Below are 25261 nucleotides of genomic sequence, written 5' to 3' on the forward strand. Positions count from 1 at the left end.
ATATAATAAATATGACTTTAATGAAACTTAATTTTATTTTAATAAATTGATTTTAATTTGGTTTTTACCTGTAATTTTAGATTTTTATCCCTATTATTATCATTATATATGTAAATTATATATATATAACCAAAACTGAAGGGAACAGTGATGAAAGTGCAGAGGAGTTCCATGAGAATGTATAGAACTGTCAACACCACACCAGCACATAACATGCTGCTTGTTCTGGATGACCTCAATATACATCTGAGTAAGAAGAGCAGTGTAGATCCTTGCTGGTACTTCTGTAACACTCTGCTGGAGGTGAGCTTGATAGCAACCAACCCAAGGTTTAGGAAAAACCTGGGGAAAATGTGGACCTACATTTCTGATATGCATCTGTCCAAGTCCCAGATTGATTTCATTCTGGTGAGGAAGAAGTGGTGAAACAGTGTTCTGAACATAAAACCATACAACTATTTCAGTATATTGGGCAGTGACTACCGGCTTGCTATGAGTAATGTCTGGGTGAGCTTAAGAAAGAGTAAGGCTCAACACCAAAGAGCATTCAAGGAAGATAAGCTATAGGAGAGGTACACAGTAGAAGCGAGGAACAGGTTTAGTGCTCTGTGTGGAGAGACAGAGGAAAGAGAAATTGGAGGGACTGAGACTCTGGCTTTACTGTAGCACAAGCTCAGAACAGGAGGGTCAAAGCTAAAAAGATATCAGATGCTGAACTTGCTGACGACAAACACAGTAAGGGAGGTAGAGTAATTAATGCAGGAGGTGGAGACTGTGTCGATGAGTGTGGGGCTGAAAATGAATGAGAATAAGATGAAGTATCTGGTAAAGAACATTAAGCCAGAGATTATGAATGTAGGCGGGAAACCACTAGAGTTGGTTGAGGACTTCCTGTAGCTGGGAGTAAAGATTGGGAACACAGAATAATATAATTGAAAAGAAGAGAAAAGCCTGAGTGGCATGCCACAGTTCGAGATTTGTATGGAAGTTGGACCTTTGTAAATGTTCCTGCTGCAGTGGAGTGTGCTGTTGTACAGGTCTGAGACCTGGACAGTGACCAAGAAACTCATTCAGATGGTGGATGGGTGCTACACAAGAATGCTGAGAATGGCTCTGAACATTAATCAATATACACTGAGGATGTATAAACTCAGAGCTGTATGAGAGCCTTCCAAAAGTTAGCTCGAAAATAACACAGAGGAGACTGAGGTTAGCTGGACATGCTCACCATCATTCAGAGTTGATACTGTACTCAGTGCTCCTGTGAGAGCCCCCTACAAGGGCACACTTGAAGAGGGGGACCGAGGATGATGTTGTACCAAGGACAGACACTGGTCTCTGGGAGACACACGACATGGCAGTGATGATAGACAAAGATTGCTGGAGAGAACTCGTCCATGGATCTCGGGAATTTAATCTGCCCTAGATAGATGACTACATATGTAACTATACACAATTTATAACAATTAAACTGAACCACAATTATAACTATAACCATATATAATTATCAATAACCTTGTATGAATTATTATACTGACATTTGCAACATTAGTAGAAAGTTTGATATCAAAAAGAATTGTTGAGCTCAATGATGCTTGAAGAGAAAGGATGAATTCTCTTTCATGATTGAATTAAAAAGTCTTTACCAGTAAATTAAAGAACCTGAAAGCAGCATCTTTTATAGACAAATAAATTAGAAAACTACACCTTAAAATGATCAAAAACTCAATGTAAAGTCAGGGGAATCTAGTGTGCTAATTTAAAGATAAGCATGATTATAATAAAAAGAAATTATCTACATACATACATATCGGTCATGCCATGAAATCACTAGCATAAGAAGGGCATACAGCTTTAAAAACTAAAGAAAAAAGTCAAGGTTGGAACAAATGCAACTGTATAGAGGGGACTCTAGTCTCCGCTAACTTCAAGTGCCAGCAGAGCATCTAACAGAAACGGGATATATGTAATAGTAAACACAGCCAGTTTTCTTGTTGCATATTACAGATGATGAAGGACTAACAATTAATGAGATGTTTGGAGACCCCATCCAAACCATGCCAACACGAAAAAGAAAAAATATATTTCACCTCATCACCTTGCTTGGAAACAAGTGAGGGTTGGCAACAAGGACATCTGGTTGTAGAAAATCTGCCATTAAATTATGTTCAACCCATAGCTATTTCCAGGCAAAGTGAGGTCTTATATACATCAAGATTGTTATAAACAGCACCAAAGAAATATTACTTATCAGATGGAAAACTGAAAGACAAATCCTATATTATAAAAAGAATTAAATTAAGATTTTAATGTTATCTTCACTAAATTCACAAAACTCTTGCATAAACTCAAGATAAGCAATATTTAGGTTTTTTTGAGTTGCTTTTATATCTAGCAGGCAGAAAGAAGGATGAACAAGATTGTGTATCAGTTTTCTCTTAAGGCCATTAGTGATACAAGTTAGATGAAATGTCAACTGCTGGTGCAGACATTCAATTTTAATTTGTTGGAAGAAAAGAACCACCAACATCTTATGTAATGCTATGCCACACACAAAGAAAATCAAATTGTGACAAGGAAATGCCTTAATAGCAGACACTGACTTTTCAGAAGAAAACGAGAAAAGAAAAAAAAAAAAAAAAAAAAACAGGTCAATGAGAGTAGGTGTATGGCTGGTCAGAATTATCACCTGGTTCTTGAAGAGAAGCAAAGTTGAAATATTAAAATATTTAAAATAAATTGATCTTCATGAATAGGAACAACCCAAAAGATCTAAGAACCAAGAAAGAATCGAACATCTTGAAACCTTAGTTGTCAGCTTTCACATTGCGCACACGGCTCTTATAACAGAATTTTGGAGTCTGAGGAATAGTAGGGGGTAGCAAGTTACGCTGAATCTCAACTGCTTTATAATGTCGAATGGGCATGGCTTTGTGTACAGCCTCAGCCCTTAGCCGTTGGATTTCTTTCTCTTCTTCCTCTCTCCTCAGCTGTTCCTGCTCTATTTGTAATGCCTGTAGCTCCATCTCATGTGCCTTCTTCTGATCAAAATACTGCTGACGTTGAGCTTGACGCATCTCTGTGTTTAGCTTGAACTCAACAACCTCTGTAAATGGGAAGATACAAAAGATTATTTTTGAGTAGGGTCATTGGCAAATGTTTATAGAAGAAAATATTTACTGAAATTGTGGGAAAGAGATATAACTAGGGACCTATTGTTTGAGGTTGTGAATGTCATGACTGTTGCTAAAACTAATATTTCACATTACTTATCAAGGATTTCACAAAAAAACTATAGAAACGGTTCAAGATTAACACTTGATTGTCATAAAATACAGAGTTAACGTCTTTAGTTTAACATTCAATAGTTTTAAGAGGAACTATAGCCATCATTTCATAAATGTGTATTGTCCTTTTTAAATTAAATCCGATTCCATTTATACTGGTTTTAGAATATTTTCCATGTAATATATATATTCCTGGTCTGATCCATCAAACAATACTTATTGTATTACTTCAACCCAAACCACTCCACTATATCAATAGTGCAATGATAAAAATCCCAATAATAGATTAACGATTTTTAACAGTGGCATAAGGCCACAAATTTTGAAAGACATCTATATGAATAGAAGTGAAATTGTCTGTCCAGGACCCCTGATTCTCAGCCTACATAGACATACACATTTTTGGAATCAGACATTCACAGGATGTAGTCAATACTTACCAACTGTGCGTTTATGATCCAGATGTGGTACAAATGGGGTTTTATTGATGATATCACAAGGTTGTGCTTTAAACTTCATATTTTCTTCAAACAATCTGGCTTCCTCTTCAAGCTGTAATCAATTACACTCAGTTATATATCAATTTATAGAAGTAATATTAAAAAAAAATATTTAAATGGAACTTCAGTGAAACAGAAGACCAATCTACTAAATGTACTGATGGTGTAACAGATCCATGTAACCCTTCCTTCCCCACCATTACCACATTCATATCTATCTTTTCATCCAGTTATATCTTAATCAAGGCTAGAAATGTCAAACCGAAAACATTTCCTAAGTTTCTACAAGATTTTAATGGGGTCGTAGATAGCACAAGTTTTATATTATTAAAATGAAGAAAAAAATGAAGGTGATAGATTACTAACCTTATAGCAGGCCTCTGCTACAGACTACTTTGCTAACTAAATCAGACTCCACGAGCATGCCATATAGTATATAAACAATCACTGTCTTCTGCAAGCACCAATTTCCTGAGACCTAACCTCAACACTTCCTTCCAGGTTTTCTTCCTCCAACAGTACATTAACATGTTCAGCCAATGCACAACAGAACACAATCCACTTAGCACAGTGTCATGCATGTGCACATCATTTTCCAGTACAGTACAACATTAGGTTGTAGATGTTTCATATTACCACAATAATAAAAACCCCTTTGTTACCAAGAGGGAACAGCTCTTAACTTATTCTCACAAATCTCATCTTTACTGTTTTCTGCAGGAGTCTGTATCCATACATTACATTCCATTCCCAGGTAATAGAAGCAACATTAACCGTCTGCATAATTCAAGGACTTCAGTCATCTTTACTTAACTACTCCTGTGCACATCTGGCTCTGCCAGCATGTCAAATTCCCATGTACATTTGCACTGAGACCACAATTTTGAGTTCCTGCTAGCTTTAAACACAGAGCAATTTTTCAGACTGAGCTGTTAAAAGCAAGCATTTTGGTCTTTCTCGTGTTGACCATTAGTCATTTGCATGTATGAAAATTTTAAAGGTGAGGGGAGAACTATAAGTAAAAAGCTAAAGTGAACATTACATAATGTAAAATTGTGGACAGAGACCTTTGAATTAGCCCACAACATTAGAGATTTTTCTCAATTTATTGCTCTAGCAAACAAAGAAAATCACAAATTAGCAATTATCTCATGGCATCAAGCTGTGGTAAAGGAACAAAAAACGGAAGGCAGGTTGCTTTCAAATATGAGGTTAAAACGTCTAGATATTAAGAACAATGAAGTTTGTGAAGTTGCAACTTAAAGTGACTGTCCTTAGATGGATGAAGACAAATATTTGACAAGTGAGAGCATCTACCCATACTTTTTTTTACTATTTCTGGTAAGACAACTGCAGGAGAAATACCTAGCCAAAGATAAACCTCTGTACCTGGCTTTCATTGACATGAAGAAAGCCTTTGACAGGGTCTCCCGATCCCTTATCTGGTGGTCAATGAGGACAGAAGAATGGTTAGTGAGAGCTGTGCGAGCCATGTACAAAGACACTGTCAGTAAGATGAGGGTTGACAACGAGTACAGTGAAGAATTCCAGGTAGAGGTAGGGGTCTACCAAGGTTCAGTCCTTAGCTCCCTCCTATTTATCATAGTCCTCCAGACAATAACACAGGAATTCAAGACAGGCTGCACCTGGGAGCTCCTCTATGCTGATGACCTTGCGTTAATTGCTGAGTCAGTATCAGAACTAGAGAAGTTTCAGGTGTGGAAGCAAGGACTATAATCGAAGGGCCTTAGAGTCAACCTAGCTAAAACCAAAGTCCTAATAAGTAGGAAGGTAGACAAAAAACAAACCCCTTCAGGTAGATGGCCCCACTCGATCTGTAGAAAAGGCATAGGTAGAAACTCTATAAGATGTACCCAGTGTAAGCTATGGACACATAAGAGGTGCAACAATATCAAAGGAAGGCTAACTAGGAAGATAGTTTTTGTACGTGGCAGATGTTCAGGAGCAATAAACACTGAAAATGTGCAGAAAACAAATGCCACATTCCAGGGAGAAAAACTAGAAGTAGTTGATAGCTTCTGTTATCTAGGTGACCAAGTTAATAGCTGGGGAGGGTGTGCTGAAAGTGTAGCATCTAGAATAAGAATAGCCTGGGCAAAGTTCAGAGAGCTCATACTCTTGCTGGTGACAAAGGTTACCTCACTCAGAGTAAAAGGCAGACTGTATGACGCATGTGTACGAACAGCCATGCTACATGGCAGTGAAACATGGGCCGTGACTGCTGAGGACATGCGTAAGCTCGCAATGAACGAAGCCAGTATGCTCCGAAGGATGTGTAATGTTAGTGTGCATACTCAACAGAGTGTAAGTACCTTGAGAGAAAAGTTGGACCTAAGAAGCATCAGTTGTGGTGTGCAAAAGAGACGATTGCGCTGGTATGGTCATGTGGCGAGAATGGATGAGGATAGCTGTGTGAAAAAGTGCAACACCCTTGCGGTTGAGGGAACCTGTGGAAGAGGTGGGAAGACCTGGGATGAGGTGGTGAAGCACAACTTTCGGACATTAGGCCTCACCGAGGCAATGACTTGTGACCAAGACCTTTGGAAAAATGCAGTGCGCGAGAAGACCCGGCAAGCCAAGTGAGACCATAATCCGAGGCCTTGGCCAGGGATGTAGCCAGCCTACTTATGCGTACCTTTCCTTCGTAGACACTAAACTCAGCTTGCGAAAACCTGTTGGGGCAAGTGAAATCGAAATCGTGATTGAACCAAATTCGATGACTGGCGCCTGTGTCAGTGGAAAGCTAATAGCACCGTCCGAGCGTGATCATTGCCAGTGGCATATAAATAGCACCATTTGAGCATGATCGTTACCAGCTTCACCTTACTGGCACGTGAAAACATTTGAGCGAAGTCGTTGCCAGTGCCGCTGTACTAAGCCAACAAGGGATCCTCTACATATTACTCAACCAGAAATAACAGCTAGCTCTCTCTCAAATTACATCCTAGGGTCTTAAAAATAGATTCATTAACAATGTGATCCCAAATTCTCTGCACAGAGGAGTAAGATGGTTATCCGATCATAGGTTTGCTCAAGCAAGGTTGAGCAGTCTTGTATAAGCCTTTCATACAGTTTCAAATTCTTTATACTCTTCATTTCTGCTTCCAGTTCTCATTTCCAAGTGATTCTTGGGTCTCATTCTTGCTGGTACCCAAGATATCACTGCTATATTTGCTGCACTCAGCTGTTACTTGACCCTCCTTCTAGCCTGGCACAGCTTGTATAGTTTAGATTCCTGAACTGGAGATTTTTAAGGCCAAAATGCACTTTAGATGGCTAACTTTTCAAAAAAAGAGAAAACCCGAAGACATCACGTTTGAAGCATGGAGGCTTTCTTAAATGAGATAGGAAAGTTCATTTTGATTCTGCCTGGTTTCCACAAAAATTTTCATGCAGCACAAGTACAAAATACACTCAACCTGAAACCCCAGTTTACTATCCTTTAACTAACATGGCAGAAGGTACTATGGTGTCTATTGGAGGGTGTCTCTGCATCTACATGGTGAACAAGAAAATACTAGTCACAAAATAACTCACCTGACGCTGTTTCTCTTCAATCCTTTTTTCCACACGTTCTTCAATTAACAATTTGAATGGCTCTTGTTTTGTCACAACCAAAGGCTTTTTGGCAGGGAGACCAGGCTTATAATTAGGGATTGGATTGGCATAAAATTCAGATACCTAAAAAAGTAAAGCAAATAAGTATATTATAATACAGCTACGTTTTTCTATGCTGACGAAGTTTAACAGATATGCAGATATAGAAAATACAACCTGTTAGAAATAACCAAATCTCCTTCAAATTACACCTCATGATCTTGAAAATAAGAGAGTCCCCGAAACAGACACAAATACTGTGGTCCCAAATATGCAATGCCTAGCTTCATACTTCATAACTGAACAGTTACACAGAGAAGTGTCACACCAAATAAGTGGTGTAATAGTGTTAGTAAATGATACAAATAAAAACAAGATACTCCAGAAATAAATGACTACATCATTGTTTTGAAGTCCACTTTCCAATGCTTGCACAGGTTGGAGGGAATTGAGGCAAATTTCAAGGTAACATTTCCCCAGACAGATATGTTTTCTGCAGAATTAGAAATGAAGGACATTGCTTGTATCATATATTAAGACAAAGAGACATAAACATACACTCAAACACGTGTGTATTCATCACACACACACAATGTGCCTATAATGGGAAGCAAGGTTCTGGATATCGGTTGAATATCGCCTTTCTCTCATTAATTTCTTATTCTTCGGGTTGCTATGGCTCCAGCAGTCGAGTAAAGAAGTATTAGGGAAAATGCAGGTTCTCCATTAGTTTTACTTACAATATATACAAAGGTGTGGTATTTTGCTCTTTTGCAGCCATCTCATGCGGCATGAATTCATCGTTCTCTATTACGCGGGCCATTGCCTCAGGAGATGCGACAAGTGGACTAGCATAGAGGCTCAGCCAGTGAAGTGTACTCTGCGAGCAGTTGCAGGTAAAAGAGAAAAGAGTGAACCTTGTGGCTTCTTCCTTTTATATAGTTTGCCATCGCAAGCCTCATTGTGAGCACATGCACTGCAAATGGATACAAGTGAGTTCTCGCTCCAGTCTTGGAGATGGCAATGGCTGCCGTGAGATCTCACCCAACATGGCGCTGACTGCTTGTGCCGCTACAAAATCACTTCTTTAACTTTCTAAGACATCTCAACGCTTCTAAAAGCAAACTTCGTCTGTTTATTTACGTTTGTCATAATTTGAATTTAACATATGGGAGAGTCTCATAAAGCGAGATTTATATATCTTAAATTTGCAGAGGAATTTGTAGTGGGTAATTTAGCTTAATTGGTCAAAGCATCGTGACGCGTAATCATGGGGATGTGAGTTAGAGTCCACAGCTAGCCACCTACACTTTTCTCTGCAAAATAGGGATAGTTTATCCTGTTCAGGCTATATTATTAGCATTATTCTGCGATTGAGAATTTAAAAAAATCACTTCTTTAACTTTCTAAGACATCTCAACGCTTCTAAAAGCGAACTTCGTTTGTTTATTTACGTTTGTCGTAATTTGAATTTAACATATGTAATTACATTTGGCAAAAGAAAGACTTGGCAATTACAGTTTACATTTAACTGAGTAATAACATACACATCACCTGGCAGCAATAATGTATAAAGAGCTAGTGTCAACTTGCATTTACAAAATGAAATTTATGTTAACTTATTTTGGGACAACAATGTCATGACACCATTTGTCTAACTTAAACAACAATATCTGCTGAAAATTACTCCTGGATACTAGCTTGAAAAATCACTAAATATACATAAATACATACATACATACATACATATATATATATGTGCGTCTTACTAATAGTAACTTCTCTCCAAACAAAACCAATACAAACCTTTGCACTCTCCTCTTTTATTTTCTTAATATGCTCTTCTCTTTTCACCAAAAGCTCCCTCATCCGATCATCAAAAGTGAAAGGTTCTACCACTGTGCACCGATGGTCTAATTTTGGTTCAAACTTTATGCCACTGTGGATGTAAGGTCTGAACTTTGGCTTCTTTATCAAATTCTCCTGAAAATAAAATATATATATATATATATGTATATATATTAGTGCTTACTTTGAAAACCAGATATATGCATCAGAATGACTTTTGAGTAATTGTTTAAGGCAACAAATTGAATATATCTGATTTTGATTGGAAGACTAAGATTCAGCAACTGTCTATATGGCATCAATCCCAGTTTGAAAACAATTTCACATGCATGAAGCCAGCAGCTTGCAGATTGTGTTTTAATGGTTATGAAATCAACCAAATATGCACTTGCACTGGTTTTGAAAGTAAGCTCCTCATATATGGAAGGTTATAGAAATAGAAGAGCAATTTCAGTGCGCATGTGAACATATGTGCATAAGAGTATTGTTGTGTAAGTATCTTTTATATGCAAGAAAGCATTAGCATATGTATGTAAGCCTTTGTGTATGTGTGGTGTCAGTACAACCTGTTTCAAAGTGAGCTTATTTGTTTTAAGTAGAAAAGATCAGGTTTGTAGGGAGCGAGTAGGCCGAATTGATCTTCATGAGTAATGCATGACAGCTCAATAGCACTTGTTACTGATGCTTTCCTCCTGTGCTTAAATTTACCTTTCAGTAATCAACAGTTTAGTCTTCAAGGGGGGATAGTAGTCCCAAACCCAACATTAAATTTGAAGAACGAAAGATGGAAAATAAAGTAAATTGAAACTAGATTAGCAATCAGGATGCTAAGTCATCAAATTGCTCATATGAGTGCTAATTGTCATCCTGTTATCTCCAAGATTAATGAAGGGCTATGCTCGAGTGAGGCTATTCCCTAAGAGGTCACTGAGTACCTTAGCTTGGAATCAAGCCACTAAGGGAGTCTGTATGTAGTCATACAATTTGATAGAATTAGTAACCAAATTTCACTGAAATCATGCCCTCCATTTAAAAAAAAAAAGACAATGCATAGTATAATCTTAGCCATATATGAAAAAGAAAGGATGCAACATGAATGCTTTTAAACAGATCTGCTTGATCAAGGCTAACCTAGATTTAAACAATTCTGAAATAGTCAATGCTGTCTACTAAAGTGCAACATGATCAACTATTTGTGTTATGTTACACGGAAAATGAGGAGTGGAACCAGTGAAAAGAAAGTGCAGGATCAATGGATAGGTTGAACAAATTAGAGTTTAAGTGATGCAGAAACTTTGGTTCTGATTTTGTGCAACACTTGATTTGTTTTGACTAGGCCTCCACACCTAATCTCTGTAAAGGAGAAATACTAAATGGAATCAACCCTTCCTTACATTACTGATACACGAAATCTAGAGGGATGAATGCAAAATTGCTATGCAAGTGTGATTTGAACTCAGATCAGCAAGATGCAAAACATTACAATAAAGCATTTATGCTCTACAGTGCCAGCCACTTTCCTTACAAACAGGATGTTTTTTTTTTTTCAACATAGGAATGAAGGAAAATTTTGATCCTGTATTTGTCTGGTACTTATGTCGATACAATAATACAAAATACAGTGGTGAACAATATCTGATATAAGAATCATGTGTATATTTCAGATACATAATACCAGAACAATGTCCTGAAACACTAAGGAGATGTGCATGTACCAATACATGAATATAGTGTTTGATGTGAGAATATTGAGGAAGGTCAAGATGTAGAAAATGTTCAAGTATTGCAGACTTGCCCAACTGTCTCTGTAGACAAAATGGTAGTGACATAATGATAATCATGGTAACGGTGGTGGCAGTGATTGCAATGATATAGAAAATACAGAATGACATACCTGTTTAGGTTCTTCTATATGAGGTCGATGGATACGGTGTTTCAATGCAAAAGCAGGAGAAGCTGGAATAGTCACTGGAAGAGATTCAGCCTCTTTCACACCCTGAAATAAAAGAAATCAACAATGACAGTAACCTGCTATTTTGTCTTTATCAACTCAAAAGACACTACACGATGCACCCCAAGCCACACAACACCAACACATAGGAAGCCAGTATGGTCAATCATCTATAGCTCAATTTCCTCCAAACCACACCGTACAAAAATAAAGCAAGATGGTCATGGTAAGAAAGACCGACCACAGGCCTGATCAATTAGGATTGACCTAGGACTAAAAATCTTTTAAGCAGTCCACTTCACAAAAGTGTTTCAGGTTGGAACAAATATTACATTAAAGAAAGTAAAGTTATTAAGTACCACAACTCCTCGAAGTATTTCAGTAGGAACAGGCTGAGCACGGAATCGGTAATCAAATTCATCATCAGTAGAAGCCCTCTTTGTTGAAGGAATCTTGCTGCCAGGCAAATCAAATGGTTTCACAACAGTTGGGTCTTTCTTTGGTACTTCTTTCACACCAACAGGTGCCTCAAAGATCTTCCTATTTACATCCTTTGCCTTGAACTGATTCCTATACAAAAAGATAATTTCAAATAAAACAATGGCTTCTAACATTGGTTCAAGGCCATGGATTCTAGAGTGGGATGGTTTAGATGATTTAACTAGACCCAGAAAGTCACAGGTATTTCTTTCATTAACCTCAGAAGGATGGAGGTCAAAGTATACTAACGGGATTTGAACTCAACATAAACAGGAATAATTGAACAATGCAATGTAGAAAGGTAATTAGATATTCTAGCACTTCTGTAGACAGGGTAAGTTTTGTACAAAAAAAAAAAAAATTCATTTAACTCAACATTAGTACATAACCTGTAGTTATTTCATGCTCACAAACTACCATTAAAAGATTTGGTCACAAGATATATAAGAAACAGAGGTAATCAGTTTGAAATTTAGTGGAAGAGTGTCGGACCTTTTCCTATGTATTTTCAAAAATTCCAACTAATTATAGGGTTAACCTTATCACACGAACCAAAGCTCCACAATACACAAAGCCAGATCCACACACTGAAAACTCATAACTTCAGAGATACAATATGAACTAATGAGGGAACTGCAAAAAATTACACATTATTAGAGGTAAGACAAACAGTATAGACTTAGATACAGAAAAAGGATGGTCATGGCTAGAATATCTGATTATAGGCTTGCTTGATTAGGGCTGACCTAAGCTAAACAACAAACTACACAACACAAGAATCATACAGTAAGAGAGGAATGAAAATAATAGCTTACATCTTTATCTCTTCCAGTTCTATCTCTTCCAACTCCTTCTGGCTGAGAACATGTATAGGTCGTGACCTATCTTTGCTGCTCAACTGAGGAGACTTGGCAATGGTGCATCTTGGTGCACACCAAGCTTTCTTTGGAGCAGGTTCTGAAATACAAAAAGAAAATTAGGTTAAGTGGGGCAAGTGAGAATGAACATGTACATGTAAGGAGAGGCTTGTAAGGACAATGAAAAGGAATTATAAGGAAGAGGAATAGAGAAGTGAGGAACTATAGAAGCAAAAGATGAATAATCTTGCCTTTTTAGTCAATTATCAAGGAGTTATGTCACTTTCATTGTTAAATAGCATAGCCTAGCAAAGACAAGTCTACAAATATGGTGGACAGGGATGTATTTAATCAAATAAATTGACTTCAGCAAGATTTGAAGTTGGAATAGCAAAAAGATACCCAAATAGTGCTATACATCGACTTACAATCAACAACAATTTAAAATAGTTAACCAACAGAACTATAGAAACTATATTTGATATAAATCATCAAACAACCATTTTACATGTAGGCATCCCTTTTATGGCTGGGTGCACCTCCCAACACCAACTGCTTTACAGAGTGTACTGGGTGCTTTTTGTAGCACTGGTAAGTTTACCAAGCAACTCAAAAAAAAACTAAGAAAAAATATCTAAGTGGGAATGTAGTTGAGAGGGAGATGGCTTTATGTCAGGCGTCGAGAGATTAAAGTATGACAGTAAAACAGAAGCTATCTTGTAGAGGAGATACATGGTTACCCCACATTAGAAGCTGGAAAGAGATAAAGATTGAGGTTACAAGATGTCGGGGTCTTATCCTCAAGGTACTGAAATAGTATACAAGACAGAAGAGGGACAGATGATTAAGTTTGCCAGAGTGCAAGATGTGGGTGAAAAATGGTTGGGCATAGATGTGAATAAAATTTCAGCTCTTTGCAAGTTAATGTATTTCTTTAAGATAGAAAGAATTATCCTAAGTAAATTATACTCTTTTGTTGCTACTCTTGTACTTAAACATTTGGTCAATAATGACAAATTAATTTCCTAATTGAAAATGAGTGAAAAGAAAAAACTGAAGCAGAGGGAATTTGGGAGTTTTAGAATAACAGAGTGAGTGGGTGGGTTTGAGTAGTGCACGCTATGAAAGCAACAATCACATGCAGATAACTAAGCTATTTTTTTTTAGAAATTAAATGCAAAAATTCAAACTTTTAACTAGAAATTTAGTTTTGTGGTGTTAGGAAGGGCATCCAGCTGTAGAAACTCTGCCAAATCAGATTGGAGCCTGGTGTAGCCATCTGGTTTCACCAGTCCTCAGTCAAATCGTCCAGCCCATGCTAGCATGGAAAGCGGACGTTAAACGATGATGATGAATAAAAAAAAAAAACTTCATTAGCAGCTTTGAATCAATAGAAAAAAAAAATCAATATGAATACATGGCTGTGGGGGTATTGATTTTACTTGCAATAACAATGTTCCAGGTTCAATCCCACTGTGTGGTACATCTTGAGAAACTAATTTCTACCATAGTCACAAGGCAAATCAAGTCCAATCAGTGTAATTGAGTTCAAATTTCCATAGGGACCCTATACTTAATCCAAGAGCCCAGTTTTGTTTGTTGTACTGATTCTGTCCGAGGATTAGGTTATGGCTACAAGTTTCTAAGGAATACTTGGATACTTCCACTATGACTGAATAAATTCAGTGATGAAGCAGTTGAAACATGCAATACTTTGTTAAAAATCAACAAATCCACCATCATCTTCAGTGTGTGAGAGTGTGTGTATTGAATGTTCAAAAAGAGAATCAATAGTTATGAATGAATATATATAGCATTGCTAATAGTTTCAAGTCATCATCTGACAACTGTCTCCTATGGGTAGAATGGTTTGACAGTAGTGAAGTTGGCATGCAACTCACAAGACGAAAAAGTCTTTCAAGTGAATAGGACTGTGGTAGAGAGGAAAGGCAGCTTGATGTCAGATGAGGAAAGGCTTGAGGAATAGGTGTCCTGTGGTAGGGGAGATACAAGGTTACCTCACATTAAATGCAAATTCTGTGTGTGTGTGTGTGTGTTACACATTTAGATTCTCCAGTTTCTTTCAGTGGAAAGTTGTTACATAAGACATGGTTAATGTCAAGATAAATTTACTCTGCTTTGTGTTACAGGAAAGTAACATTTCCACACCCAGCTTTCAAATGTGTTTCTTTCACAATTAACTTTCTAGAGTGATGAGAATTCAATTTATTAGCAATGATATAAGTATGCATTTGAAAATTGAGTTGATAAATGGAAAGGTACTTTAAAAAAATCTAAAAACAAAATTGGATTTTAAAATCAAATGATTTCCTTAATCATTGTAAAGAAAAGCATAGAACAAAGTCTACCACTGAGTCCATAGGTGGATGTCAGTTCAATTACTGCTTCACATTTATTGTATATTTTGCAGCATGAAAACACTTTTGTAAAAGGAAAAAAAACTCTTGAAAACTAAATGCATCTTCCATGATGCAAGTTGAATTGTATCTACCACCATAGCCCGTTAGATACATTGAAAAGACATGTTAGAATGATTTTTAACTTCTTTAATAGATTCTCTATTAAAAATTGATACGACAGATGATTGGTACCACTTAAGGCTTGTCCACACATTGAGCAGTACCTGGCAGTTGTTGTTGAGTGCTGCTAGATGACCAGCAGTGGCAGGTGTGGTACAATCTCCATAATGTATCACATGAATAATCACAAGACACTTAAAGCAAAGAGTATAGTGCTGTGTACTAACACTGTCCAATCATGTGGGTGGGCTTAGGTAAATATAAAATTTTCAAGAATTACATTCCCAAAATCAGGGTGGGTCTTCCACAATGCAACATCTACTATTCTACAAAATATGGTAAGTGGTTAGCAGTTAAAATGGTCACACAGCTGTAACAGTGTGCAAGTGTAAATATTCAATCAAACCAACTATCCTACAGAATGGATTTGAAGTTAGAAATAAAATTACAAAAAAAATTTCAAATACCTTTCGTATGAGTCCTATAGCGATCTGGAGTTCTCTTACAGAAGTTATTAATTTGTTCTGCTACTGACTGATATTTGGTATTAGTGGCTGTAGTCTTGTGATTGGTTTCACTAAACTTAAAAGGTTGAACAACTGTCCTTGTTGGCATCTTTAATGCTGGCTGCAAGACAGAAAAAAAATATACTCTTGTTTTTTCATTTGCTTCAGTCATGTCTAGAGGAATACATCAATCCCATTATTTGTATGTGGTACTTTATCGCTATCTGTCTACAGTTTTGGTTTCATAGAGATGCAATTTGATACATCAGTAAAATGAATACTACATAGACAAGTATGGAAAGCGGATGTTAAACGATGATGATACTCCATGTCTATGTTGTAGCATTCTAAAAGCTGCTGCTTATGCTGTGTTCCTTCATGTTCCTTACAGGGTTTAACAAATACAAACTGAGAAAGTACTGGAGCCAATTTGATCAACTAAAATCTTTGAAGGTTGTGTTCCTTATGTCAGCCAGTGTTTTAAATACAGGTTTTGTCCCGTTAACGGGGGCGGCTGGATCTACCTCAATGCCATAGCAACTGCCCTCACACCATCTCGCCCTGTTTTAGGTGTCCTCCCTATCTCCTCCTCCACGTTTTCCTCAGTCTCCCTCACTTTCTCAGTCCATTTACCTCAAACTTAAGCACCCTCCTCAGAATATGCTCCTCATCCCTCCTCAACACATGCCCATACCAGCCATTCTGATTCCTCCAGCCCCAGCATCCCCATCAAGTCTTCAGTCCACCTCTTAAACAGCTTCACTCCACACATTTCTCTCACTATTGCTCTCAGTCCTTCTCAAAATTGCCATCTCTCTCTCTCCTTTAGACACCATGTCTCACTCCCATAAAGAATTGCAGTCCTCATGCAACTCCTATAGACCCTTCCTTTCATCTTCAATGAGAACCTTTTCCCATATAACACCATGACTGAAACAATTAAGAGAATAAAATATAAACTTATCCAGAAGGGACTGAAATATCACTTACGCAAGTTTTGTCTTCTTTGCGCAAGATCTGAGACAAGTCTGAAATTGGAGATTTTACATTGTCAACTGAGTGACTACGGAGTCGTTTATCAGAATTGAACTGAAATTCTTTTGCAACTGTCAATTTTTTGTTGGAGGTAATAGGCTGATATCCCTTGGAATTCTTCACTCTTTTCAGTGATTCTGCAGCCATTTTCTTAGCTTCCAAAGCCTTATTTCGTGCGATTTCCATCTGTTGTAGTTCAATTTCCTCATAAGTCATGTGTTTAGATGTTCTATAATAGAAAGAAAGATAAAACTAAGTTTTTGTCAATGTCATGTACCAGTATTCAACCATTTTGTACACCCAGGTCACACAAGATACCTTATGCTCATTCTATTCATTGACATAAAATATAATTTGGTGGCTTATACAGTTGACCGGACAAATATGTTTAAATATTCAACTTCAGATGTTAAGATGGTATTATTACTTTAAAAATTTAAGTCTTAATAAGATGTTTATCAAAACAGCTACAGGCATACAAAGAAAACTCTAGGATCAAAGACAATTTTGAAAGGAATAAATTAAGGATCAACGTTTAAAAATTATTACCATCTAATTTCAATTATTTCAATGCAATAAAATTATTTATTAAAGAAATTATTACACCACAATTACATCACTTTAAAGTTATGATTGGTTAGGGTTGGGAGCATATAGCTAATATTGATTTTAAGTTTTCATAAGGTGAACAAGACAAAAAGGATTAACATTGGAAATTTTTACAAGATATGAACTCAAGATCATAGATGTTCTTTCTGCCACAAGTCAGTATTAATTGAGACTTATGATTAAAAGGGGTTCCAGTTATGATCAAGTTATCTTTTCTGACTACATGATCGAATGTATCTTCTCTTTAAGAGTGATACAAAGGAAATTTGAAATTTCTAGCAAATCAAGCAACCACATAAATGCTGCCTCGATTCCAGCAAATGGAGCTCAAAATATCTTCCCTTTACCACTATTCATCATCATCGTTTAACGTCCGCTTTCCATGCTAGCATGAGTTGGACGATTTGACTGAGGACCGGTGAACCAGATGGCTACACCAGGCTCCAATCTGATTTGGTAGAGTTTCTACAGCTGGATGCCCTTCCTAACGCCAACCACTCAGAGAGTGTAGTGGGTGCTTTTATGTGCCACCGGCACTAAGGCCAGTCAGGAGGTAGTGGCAACGGCCACGCTTGAAATGGTGCATTTTACGTGCCACCTGCACAGGAGCCAGTCCAGTGGCACTGGCAACGAACTCGCTCGAATGTCTTTTCACGTGCCACTGGCACTATTGTTCATATAAATATACCAATACAAAGTAAGGAATTTGTAGAATGTAAAAAATGTCCATAACTAGTCTTATCACTTATCAAACCAACTTACAGAATGAGAATGCAAACTGAGTATTTATAGCTTGACCATTAGGCTCAACAAATAACTGGTATTTCTCTTTATCTCAAACAAATAACTGGTATTTTTATCTCAACAAATAACTGGTAATTTTTCTTTTTGCATATCCAATCAAGCCCAGATGTAGGAAAAAGATGCCAGAAAACTAAGTAGCTGATCAATTAATATAGCCTGCAGAAAACATCTAGCTATTATTGTCGTGTTTGGGTCTGATTCAGCCTTAACACTCAACCAGCTTTCTCATCAAATCCTTCTCTTGAAAAATTACAAAGGTAGTTCTGAGGTGGCAAGGATACTAGTAATACACAAACAAAACAAACCTTACTGACCTGAGAAGGTTTTCTTTTAACTTTGGAGCCATTTTATCAGTGCATCCCGTGTTCTTGACAGCCAGCTTATCCAAGGAACCTGAACGTCTGATATGGAGTTTATCTTTAGGCACTACTTTGTTGATACTGCCTGAAGAGATTGAACGTCTCATATTACTTTTGTTTGAAAAGGCAGTGGATTTGTTTAATTTCTCTGTAGATCCAGACTTACTATCTCTGGGTTTTGACATACTTTGATTTGTTTTTTTATTTGTAGAACATACTGGATCAGTCTTGGAATTAGCATCTTTACTAAGACTTCTTTGGTGATTATTTCCTTCTGGTTGGTCAGATCCGTTAGGTTGTGGCTCTGATTCTTGTGATGCTTTTCTTTAAAAATGAAAAAATAAATAAATAAAACATCTGCCTTGCTACTAACCATCTTATTAGTCTACTGCTATCCCTCTCTATTACTCATCTATCACTCTTTTCTATCGTTCCTTTATCATCACAATATCTCTTCTATAATCCCTTTCTCATTTCTTTCATTGCCATTCTTGTTCATTTCACTGACCACTCTCCAAACAGACAATTTAGAGAAGAGGAGACCCATCCCAAGTCTTGTTGGAGAAAAATCAACTACTGTGGTGTTGGTCAATAAAAAAGCAACAACATAGAACAAAGTCTCACTAGGAACCAAACAAACCCTAGTGCTATCACAAAATGTACAAAATATTGTGAAGTGGTTGCTGAAGAAACGAGCATCCTGCCATAGAAACCATACCAAAAATGAAATATGACCCATCTGAGAAAGAATTAACTCGAAATAAGGGCTTGGGGCTGCAACACTCCAAATAAAACCAGCATATAAAAGGAGGCATAAAAGATAATGATGAATAGCAGCAAAATCATATCAGGTATTTAGAAACGCAAATTTATTGAAATCCAATAGAAATAAAATTTTAATATTTGAGCCATTCATTTTCCCATTTCTTTTTAGGCAGTTTCAGTTCAGTCTGATGCCACTTATAGCATAGACAACCAAGACATTTGGGAATGTAAAGGGTAAAGGCATGCAGTTTCTCTGCATCATCCATTAATATAATTGCATTTGGTGAATAAGTGTCATTGGCTTGAAGTTTTCAATGGGCCAATCATTGGTTCACTGCATTTCTAATAAGCAAGAATGGTTAGAGATTGTCTAAGTAACTCATCAGGGAATAAAGGACACTCAATTATTTTTATTCAGTAGCACCAGGTGTTTTGAGAGGTTTTCTCACCAATACACATCAGCAAAAGACACAAACTAGGGTTCCTGTTTCTGTCAACCAAATTCTACCCACAAGGTATGTGAACCCAGGAATATAGTAAGATACCCAATATGCTATACAATAGGGTTGAACCCAGAACCATATGAAGCAAACTAACAATATAGGGCTTTCCTATAAGTAGGTTATCTCCCTTGGCTAGGCGGCGCTCCATGCAGATAATTAAACTTCCGAAGGCTACCCATGCCATTGTTATTGTTTTACGTCTTATCATGGATATAAAGCAGCTTGATGATTCAGCTATCAAAGTACTTACTGTGCCTGAGTTAAAGAAATATTTAAGATTATATGGACAGTATGTTACTGGAAGAAAGGCGGACTTGACTGAAAGGTTGAAAGGAATAAAAATTCTGTCGATGAAGAATGTCAACAAAGTAAATTCATCGGACGATACTTCAGACAGGACTAAGCAGAAGCTTATATCTCCTCTCGGTGAAGTATTGCCTGATCTAAAGATCTTTGTAAGTTGCCGAATTTCATAGATAATGACATAATTACCTCGTGCTACGGATGAAAGCAAAGCAACAGTTAAGGAGTGGCATATTTTACCATGACAGACACGTACACAGCATCGAATACCACGATGTGAGTGAAAGCTGCTCACTGTATTGTCCGGTGTCTGGTAATCCCTTCAATACTGACATCAAACCAAAAAAAGAATCCTGACCGCAGAGTGTGGGTAATTATGTCAAATGTCACTGGCAATGTGCATTCAGCTGATTGCAACTGTTAAAGCAAGTCACTGAGCATGCGTACATGTCATACGGGAGAGTTCCAATCAGGGATGGATAACACCTTATAGGAAAGCCCTATAGCCATGTCTGCAGTCCACATGACATGATTATACCATAAAATACTTACTTTGAGGACTTAAAGATTGCTACAGTAGGTTGCTCTGACTCTGGTTGAGGGTTTCTCAAAACCCTTCGTGGTCCTTTACTACAAACGAAAATAAAATAAATTTAGATAATCAGAAAATTTTTTTTTATGAAAGCTAAGCTCTAGGTATTTCTGGAGATTTATACATTCCTCCAGGCTGGTAATATAGGTTTACAAATTTAGACAGAAAAGTAGATGACAGTTATATTGCTTTCCACTAGAACTTTTTTCCAAACTTTGTGCTAATTTTTTTTATTGCTTAGCTAGAGATCAAAAAGCAGTGCCCTTGTTTTCAGACTCTTCAACACAAGTGGTAGGAATGGAGGAGTTGCAGAGGAAAAGAGCTGAAAGCAGTGCATTAAGATATTGTATCTAAGGATATCCTATTATCCTTAGACACAAAACCTGGACAGATCACTTGCAATAGAGTGGGCATCACTAAAAGCACCAGAGATTTATGTAGTCAGGGTAATTGCTCCAATGTTTTAACTACACATTCTAATTGTCCTCTAAAATGCATTTTCAGTTGCTGTCTTAGTCCCAGGTCCAGGCTGATCAAAGGGTTTTAGGCAACAGCTATCTTTTGAAAGGTATCTCTAGGACTATATAACAAGTATCCTTTCTTGGATGTGTAGTTAAAAAGTTTGCTTCATGACCATATTTAGGGCTTGTTCCCACTAAACCATGTAACAGTATGGGCAAGTATCTTCTACATTGGACTGAAGCTGACCAACGTCTTCTAAGAGGAATTGGTAAATGAAAGCTATAATTATTTTAACATCCACTTTTCCATGCTTGCATGGGTCAGATGGAGTTTACTGAGGCAGATTTTTTTTACTGTCAGATGCCATTCCTGTTTCCAAGCAAAGTATTTTCCCATGCCAGACATGTTTATGCAGATCATTGGGAATGAATGCTTGTAACAGTGATACTCATTTACAATTATCACATGTATCACATGTGAAGATGTGACAATATCTTTTAATTTCCATCTACCAAATCCACTCACAAGGCTTTGGTTCACCCAGAGCTATAGCAGAAGATATTTGCCCAAAGTACCACACTGTGGGACTTAACTCAAAGGTCACTGTTCACACAAATGTCATTTGTTTTCAACTTGTTGCAACAGCTTATCAGGCCTTTGAGCTGATCAGTACTGAAAAGACTAAGGGAAATATTACCTTACTTGGAAACAGGTGATACTTGATAAGAACATCTGCCTCAAGTTCTCTAAACCCATGTCAGTATGGAAATATGGACATTAAAATATTCACTTTGAGGGAAACTTGGTTGATATAACTAGTAATTTGAACAGTTACACAAATACTCTCTAGACAGTATTTTTCCAAAGCTCTATACTATTTCCAATCTATATTTTTCTCTTATAAATAACCATGATGGGCTCTCCTCAAACATCTGAGTCCTTGGCTTTGCAAAGAAACAGTTAATATCAACAGTAGTTATTAGCAACCCTACCCAACACAGAACAGCTAAACACTTACTTTGCTTGATTCTCTTTACCAACAACACAGGCAACAGGTTTGTTCTTGAATTTGCGATGAAATTCTTCCACAGAAGCACATATATTTGAGCGGTTCTTCAAAGGAGACTGCTTGTCTTTATTAGACACACCTATAATACAAGGAAATGAAAGATTATAAAAATAATTTGGGTACCTTTCAATATATTCTTAGATATATCCAGGAGTTGGTTATCAGTTCTAATAGGGGAAAAATATCCAGAGTTTGTCCTGATACTGCTAAAGAACCCCACTCTGTAATTTTCCTATTTTGAGATATATCACTTTTGCTCTTTTGAACAGAATTAGTTTTGATTCTTCCACATTATTTGGAGTTGACAGCAGAATAAGAGCTTAATTGTCATTTGCAAATACTAGTTTTCTAAGTTGATTTACTATTCTGCTAGTTTAATGTTCTTTTTGTTTTAACCTTGCTTACTTTGGACAAATGGTATTATACTGAAGTAATTGATCTTATAGTTATATGCCATTTTTTTTTTGTTACTAACCACTCAACCATGACATAGTTGTAGGTGGAACCAGTTTTTGTAAAAAAAAAAGTGGGATGGGGAATGAAGCAAGTAGTTAATACACCTTGCTAAAGTGTTACAATACAATGCAAGCCATAAGAAAATGTGCAAGTTTTAGGATACTCACCTGTATTTGCTTTACCATCAGCATTGGTAACATTTTCAGGAGGCTCCTTTTTGGTTGGCTTGGCAACAACAACTGGCATTGCTTGGGCTATGATAGCATTCTGTCCTTCAGGCATGAAAAGTGGGATGTCATTTATGTCGGCCTCATGATCAACGTCTGCAACATTAAGAGAAACAAATATTAACATTTCACTTTCAACCACTATCAAAACCCAACATAGAATTTACAATCTTAAATAAGAAATTCCTCTTCATATATTCCTCTAATAATTTAAGCAATTACCCAGTTGTGTTTCTGAGAGAGGTATTTAGATCTGCCAGCTCATAGAACAAGCTCAAATCAATAGTCAGCATTTTTCGTTCAGTTCGAAGTCAGTAGTGATTAAGGAGAGCTGTTAGCAAAGTTGTTCCAGTCAGGAACCTTCCGTCTTTTAAAAGTTACGGACTACACACATTTTCTATTCAATTTAACTAATTATTCAGGTTAATTACTGAATGAAAGTCAGGAATATGACACTTCAAGAAGATAGGCTGTTTCTAACAAATGCATTACCCCACCACACACAAGAATTCATATCTCAACTGATCCATTTTATATATTACACAGACATAACTTAAAACAGCTCATAATGTTGAACTCTCCCTCTTCTCCACGAACACCCAATGCAACAAAAATTCAGAACTGTCAAGGGGAACGTATAAAAGTCAATTATTTGCAGATATTGTATTAAATAAAGGTTTCGTCGATTTTAGTCAATTTTGTAAGTAGATTAAGCGTTCCGATATGCATCTCTAAAAATACCCATTTCAATAGAATCAGCTAAGTGTGTGTGTGTGTGGGGGGGGGGGCAAGAAGGGTGCCTATACGTGGTCGCCCGACAGGACTAGAGATAGTATCCAAACTTTCTCAATTCATACCCTTCCGTCGTTTTAAGATGACGGTACATGACTTTAAAAAGACGAAACGTCCCGACTTTAATATAATTTTCGTAATGTATCGTAATCTAATTTTTAAAATCAAAAAATCTCAATAAATTTTCGAAGGAAAAAAAAGATAAAGATCCGGTAAAGTTACAGCCAGATGCATGATCCGACACTAGGTCCAATTAGTAATTACACTACAAAAAATGTTTACAATCGCAATTAAAAAGTTAAACAGGGGTATATTTATTGCATTCCTTAAGACGATTTTATCTTAGGTACCCATGACGAATACTTTTTATTCTTTCTCTGTATTTTTCAATACACTAGATAGCGTAGAAAATTTCAAAATACTATTATCAGAACAACTGTAACATGCAACTTTATTTCGTATTCAACAAACAGAATTAAGTATAAAATGAAGTATAATCATTTAAATAAAAATTCAAATGTTGAAAGAGCGTAACCACATTTTAAAAAAAAAGGATATTAACTTATGTGAATACTTTAGAAAAGCATAGCTAAATGGAGATATAAAATTCCAAACATTCCACAAGACGACTACAATAAGTTTTTGTTGAAATATTTCTACTAAATATGAACGGCGTTGTTTGAAGTGAAATCTCGTTCAGACCCAGTAACCGTCAAACCATCAACTGTAATAATGGTGCAAGGTTCGCGGTAGGCTAACACTAGTCACCGATCTCATTATTTTCAAGACAAGTTATAATAATATTCGGAGAGAAATTCGAATATTTCCATTTTGTGAATATTTTAAACACAAATTTGTTCTGTAGATGGCGTAGAGGAGCTTTATTTAGTAGAACAATTTTATATCGGAGTCCCATTATAAGTCTATTCAAATATTTGTGCAGTATAGACACACACAATTATATAAAGTAGCTACTTTAAATAATATTTTATGAAAAATACCATTTCATGTGATTAGTCGAGTAGTTATATGATAAACTGGTAATAATAAATTTCTAAAATATATTGATTTTATACATACTAACACACGATGTAAAAAAAAAAGATTGTCAGTTTTTTTGAAATTCATCCTTGCAGAGTCTTAGGAGTTTCAAATAAGTAAAAAGAAAAATAAATATCAAAGAAACATTTAACGTGACAAAATTATCATTACAAAAATGCGACATTGTTAATGCGTAAATGCGCCGTTAAATATAGTTAGAAGCAATGAAATAAGGAAAATCTGCATATAACAAATTTGAAATGATGAAAATAACAGGTCAGGCTTATATATTGTTGATAAATGTTATATATACGTATAAGTGTGTGCAAAATACAGTAAGCAGTATACATATTAATCAATGTCGTAAAATAATTGTTTTACTTACCAAACCAAGAATCGCTGTCTTCATCTTCAGATACATTTTGAGTAAAATCAACAAACTGGGGACATTCAAATTCCCATTTAGGTTCCATTTCTAAATACTAAAAAAAAAAATAATTTCTAAATGAAGTAATGTGAAAAGACACTAGAATTGAAGATATGGTTCTAATTTTATAGAGTGAGTTTAAAATGATGCAGAGAGGAATAAAAATAGATTTATTCTTCAAAATTATCTCCTCTATTCAAGTTTCCTAATAATCACAAACAAGCATCTGT

At 36.5% G+C, this 25261-nt stretch overlaps 1 protein-coding gene across 2 annotated transcripts; it reads right to left on the bottom strand.

The window, feature by feature from the left end:
• On the bottom strand, positions 1 to 25261 carry LOC106876881 (targeting protein for Xklp2). 2 transcript variants are annotated; one of them, XM_014925622.2, is made up of 14 exons: positions 24990 to 25261; positions 22712 to 22867; positions 22038 to 22167; positions 20518 to 20595; positions 18350 to 18718; positions 16578 to 16851; positions 15549 to 15708; positions 12500 to 12641; positions 11564 to 11774; positions 11148 to 11249; positions 9212 to 9388; positions 7346 to 7489; positions 3728 to 3839; positions 1 to 3106 (listed from the first exon to the last, which is right to left on the bottom strand). In XM_014925622.2, exons 1-14 carry the CDS (start codon positions 25075 to 25077, stop codon positions 2808 to 2810), a joined length of 2442 nt encoding a protein of 813 aa, XP_014781108.1. In that variant the 5' UTR covers positions 25078 to 25261; the 3' UTR covers positions 1 to 2807. The 2 variants fall into 2 exon arrangements, with proteins under 2 accessions (XP_014781108.1, XP_014781109.1); XM_014925623.2 differs by lacking the exon at positions 24990 to 25261 and adding an exon at positions 24126 to 24208.

The sequence above is a fragment of the Octopus bimaculoides genome, chromosome 6 (genome assembly GCF_001194135.2).
Source record: "Octopus bimaculoides isolate UCB-OBI-ISO-001 chromosome 6, ASM119413v2, whole genome shotgun sequence".
Taxonomy (NCBI): domain Eukaryota; kingdom Metazoa; phylum Mollusca; class Cephalopoda; order Octopoda; family Octopodidae; genus Octopus; species Octopus bimaculoides.

Excerpts from the sequence above, each read along its gene's own strand:
- LOC106876881 (XM_014925622.2), bottom strand. The coding sequence starts at position 25,077 with ATGGAACCTAAATGGGAATTTGAATGTCCCCAGTTTGTTGATTTTACT. Across the intron at positions 22,868-24,989 it reads AGACAGCGATTCTTGGTTTG|ACGTTGATCATGAGGCCGAC; the intron begins GTAAGTAAAACA and ends TTAATGTTGCAG. Across the intron at positions 11,775-12,499 it reads GAACTGGAAGAGATAAAGAT|GAATCAGTTCAAGGCAAAGG; the intron begins GTAAGCTATTAT and ends CTTTTTGTATAG.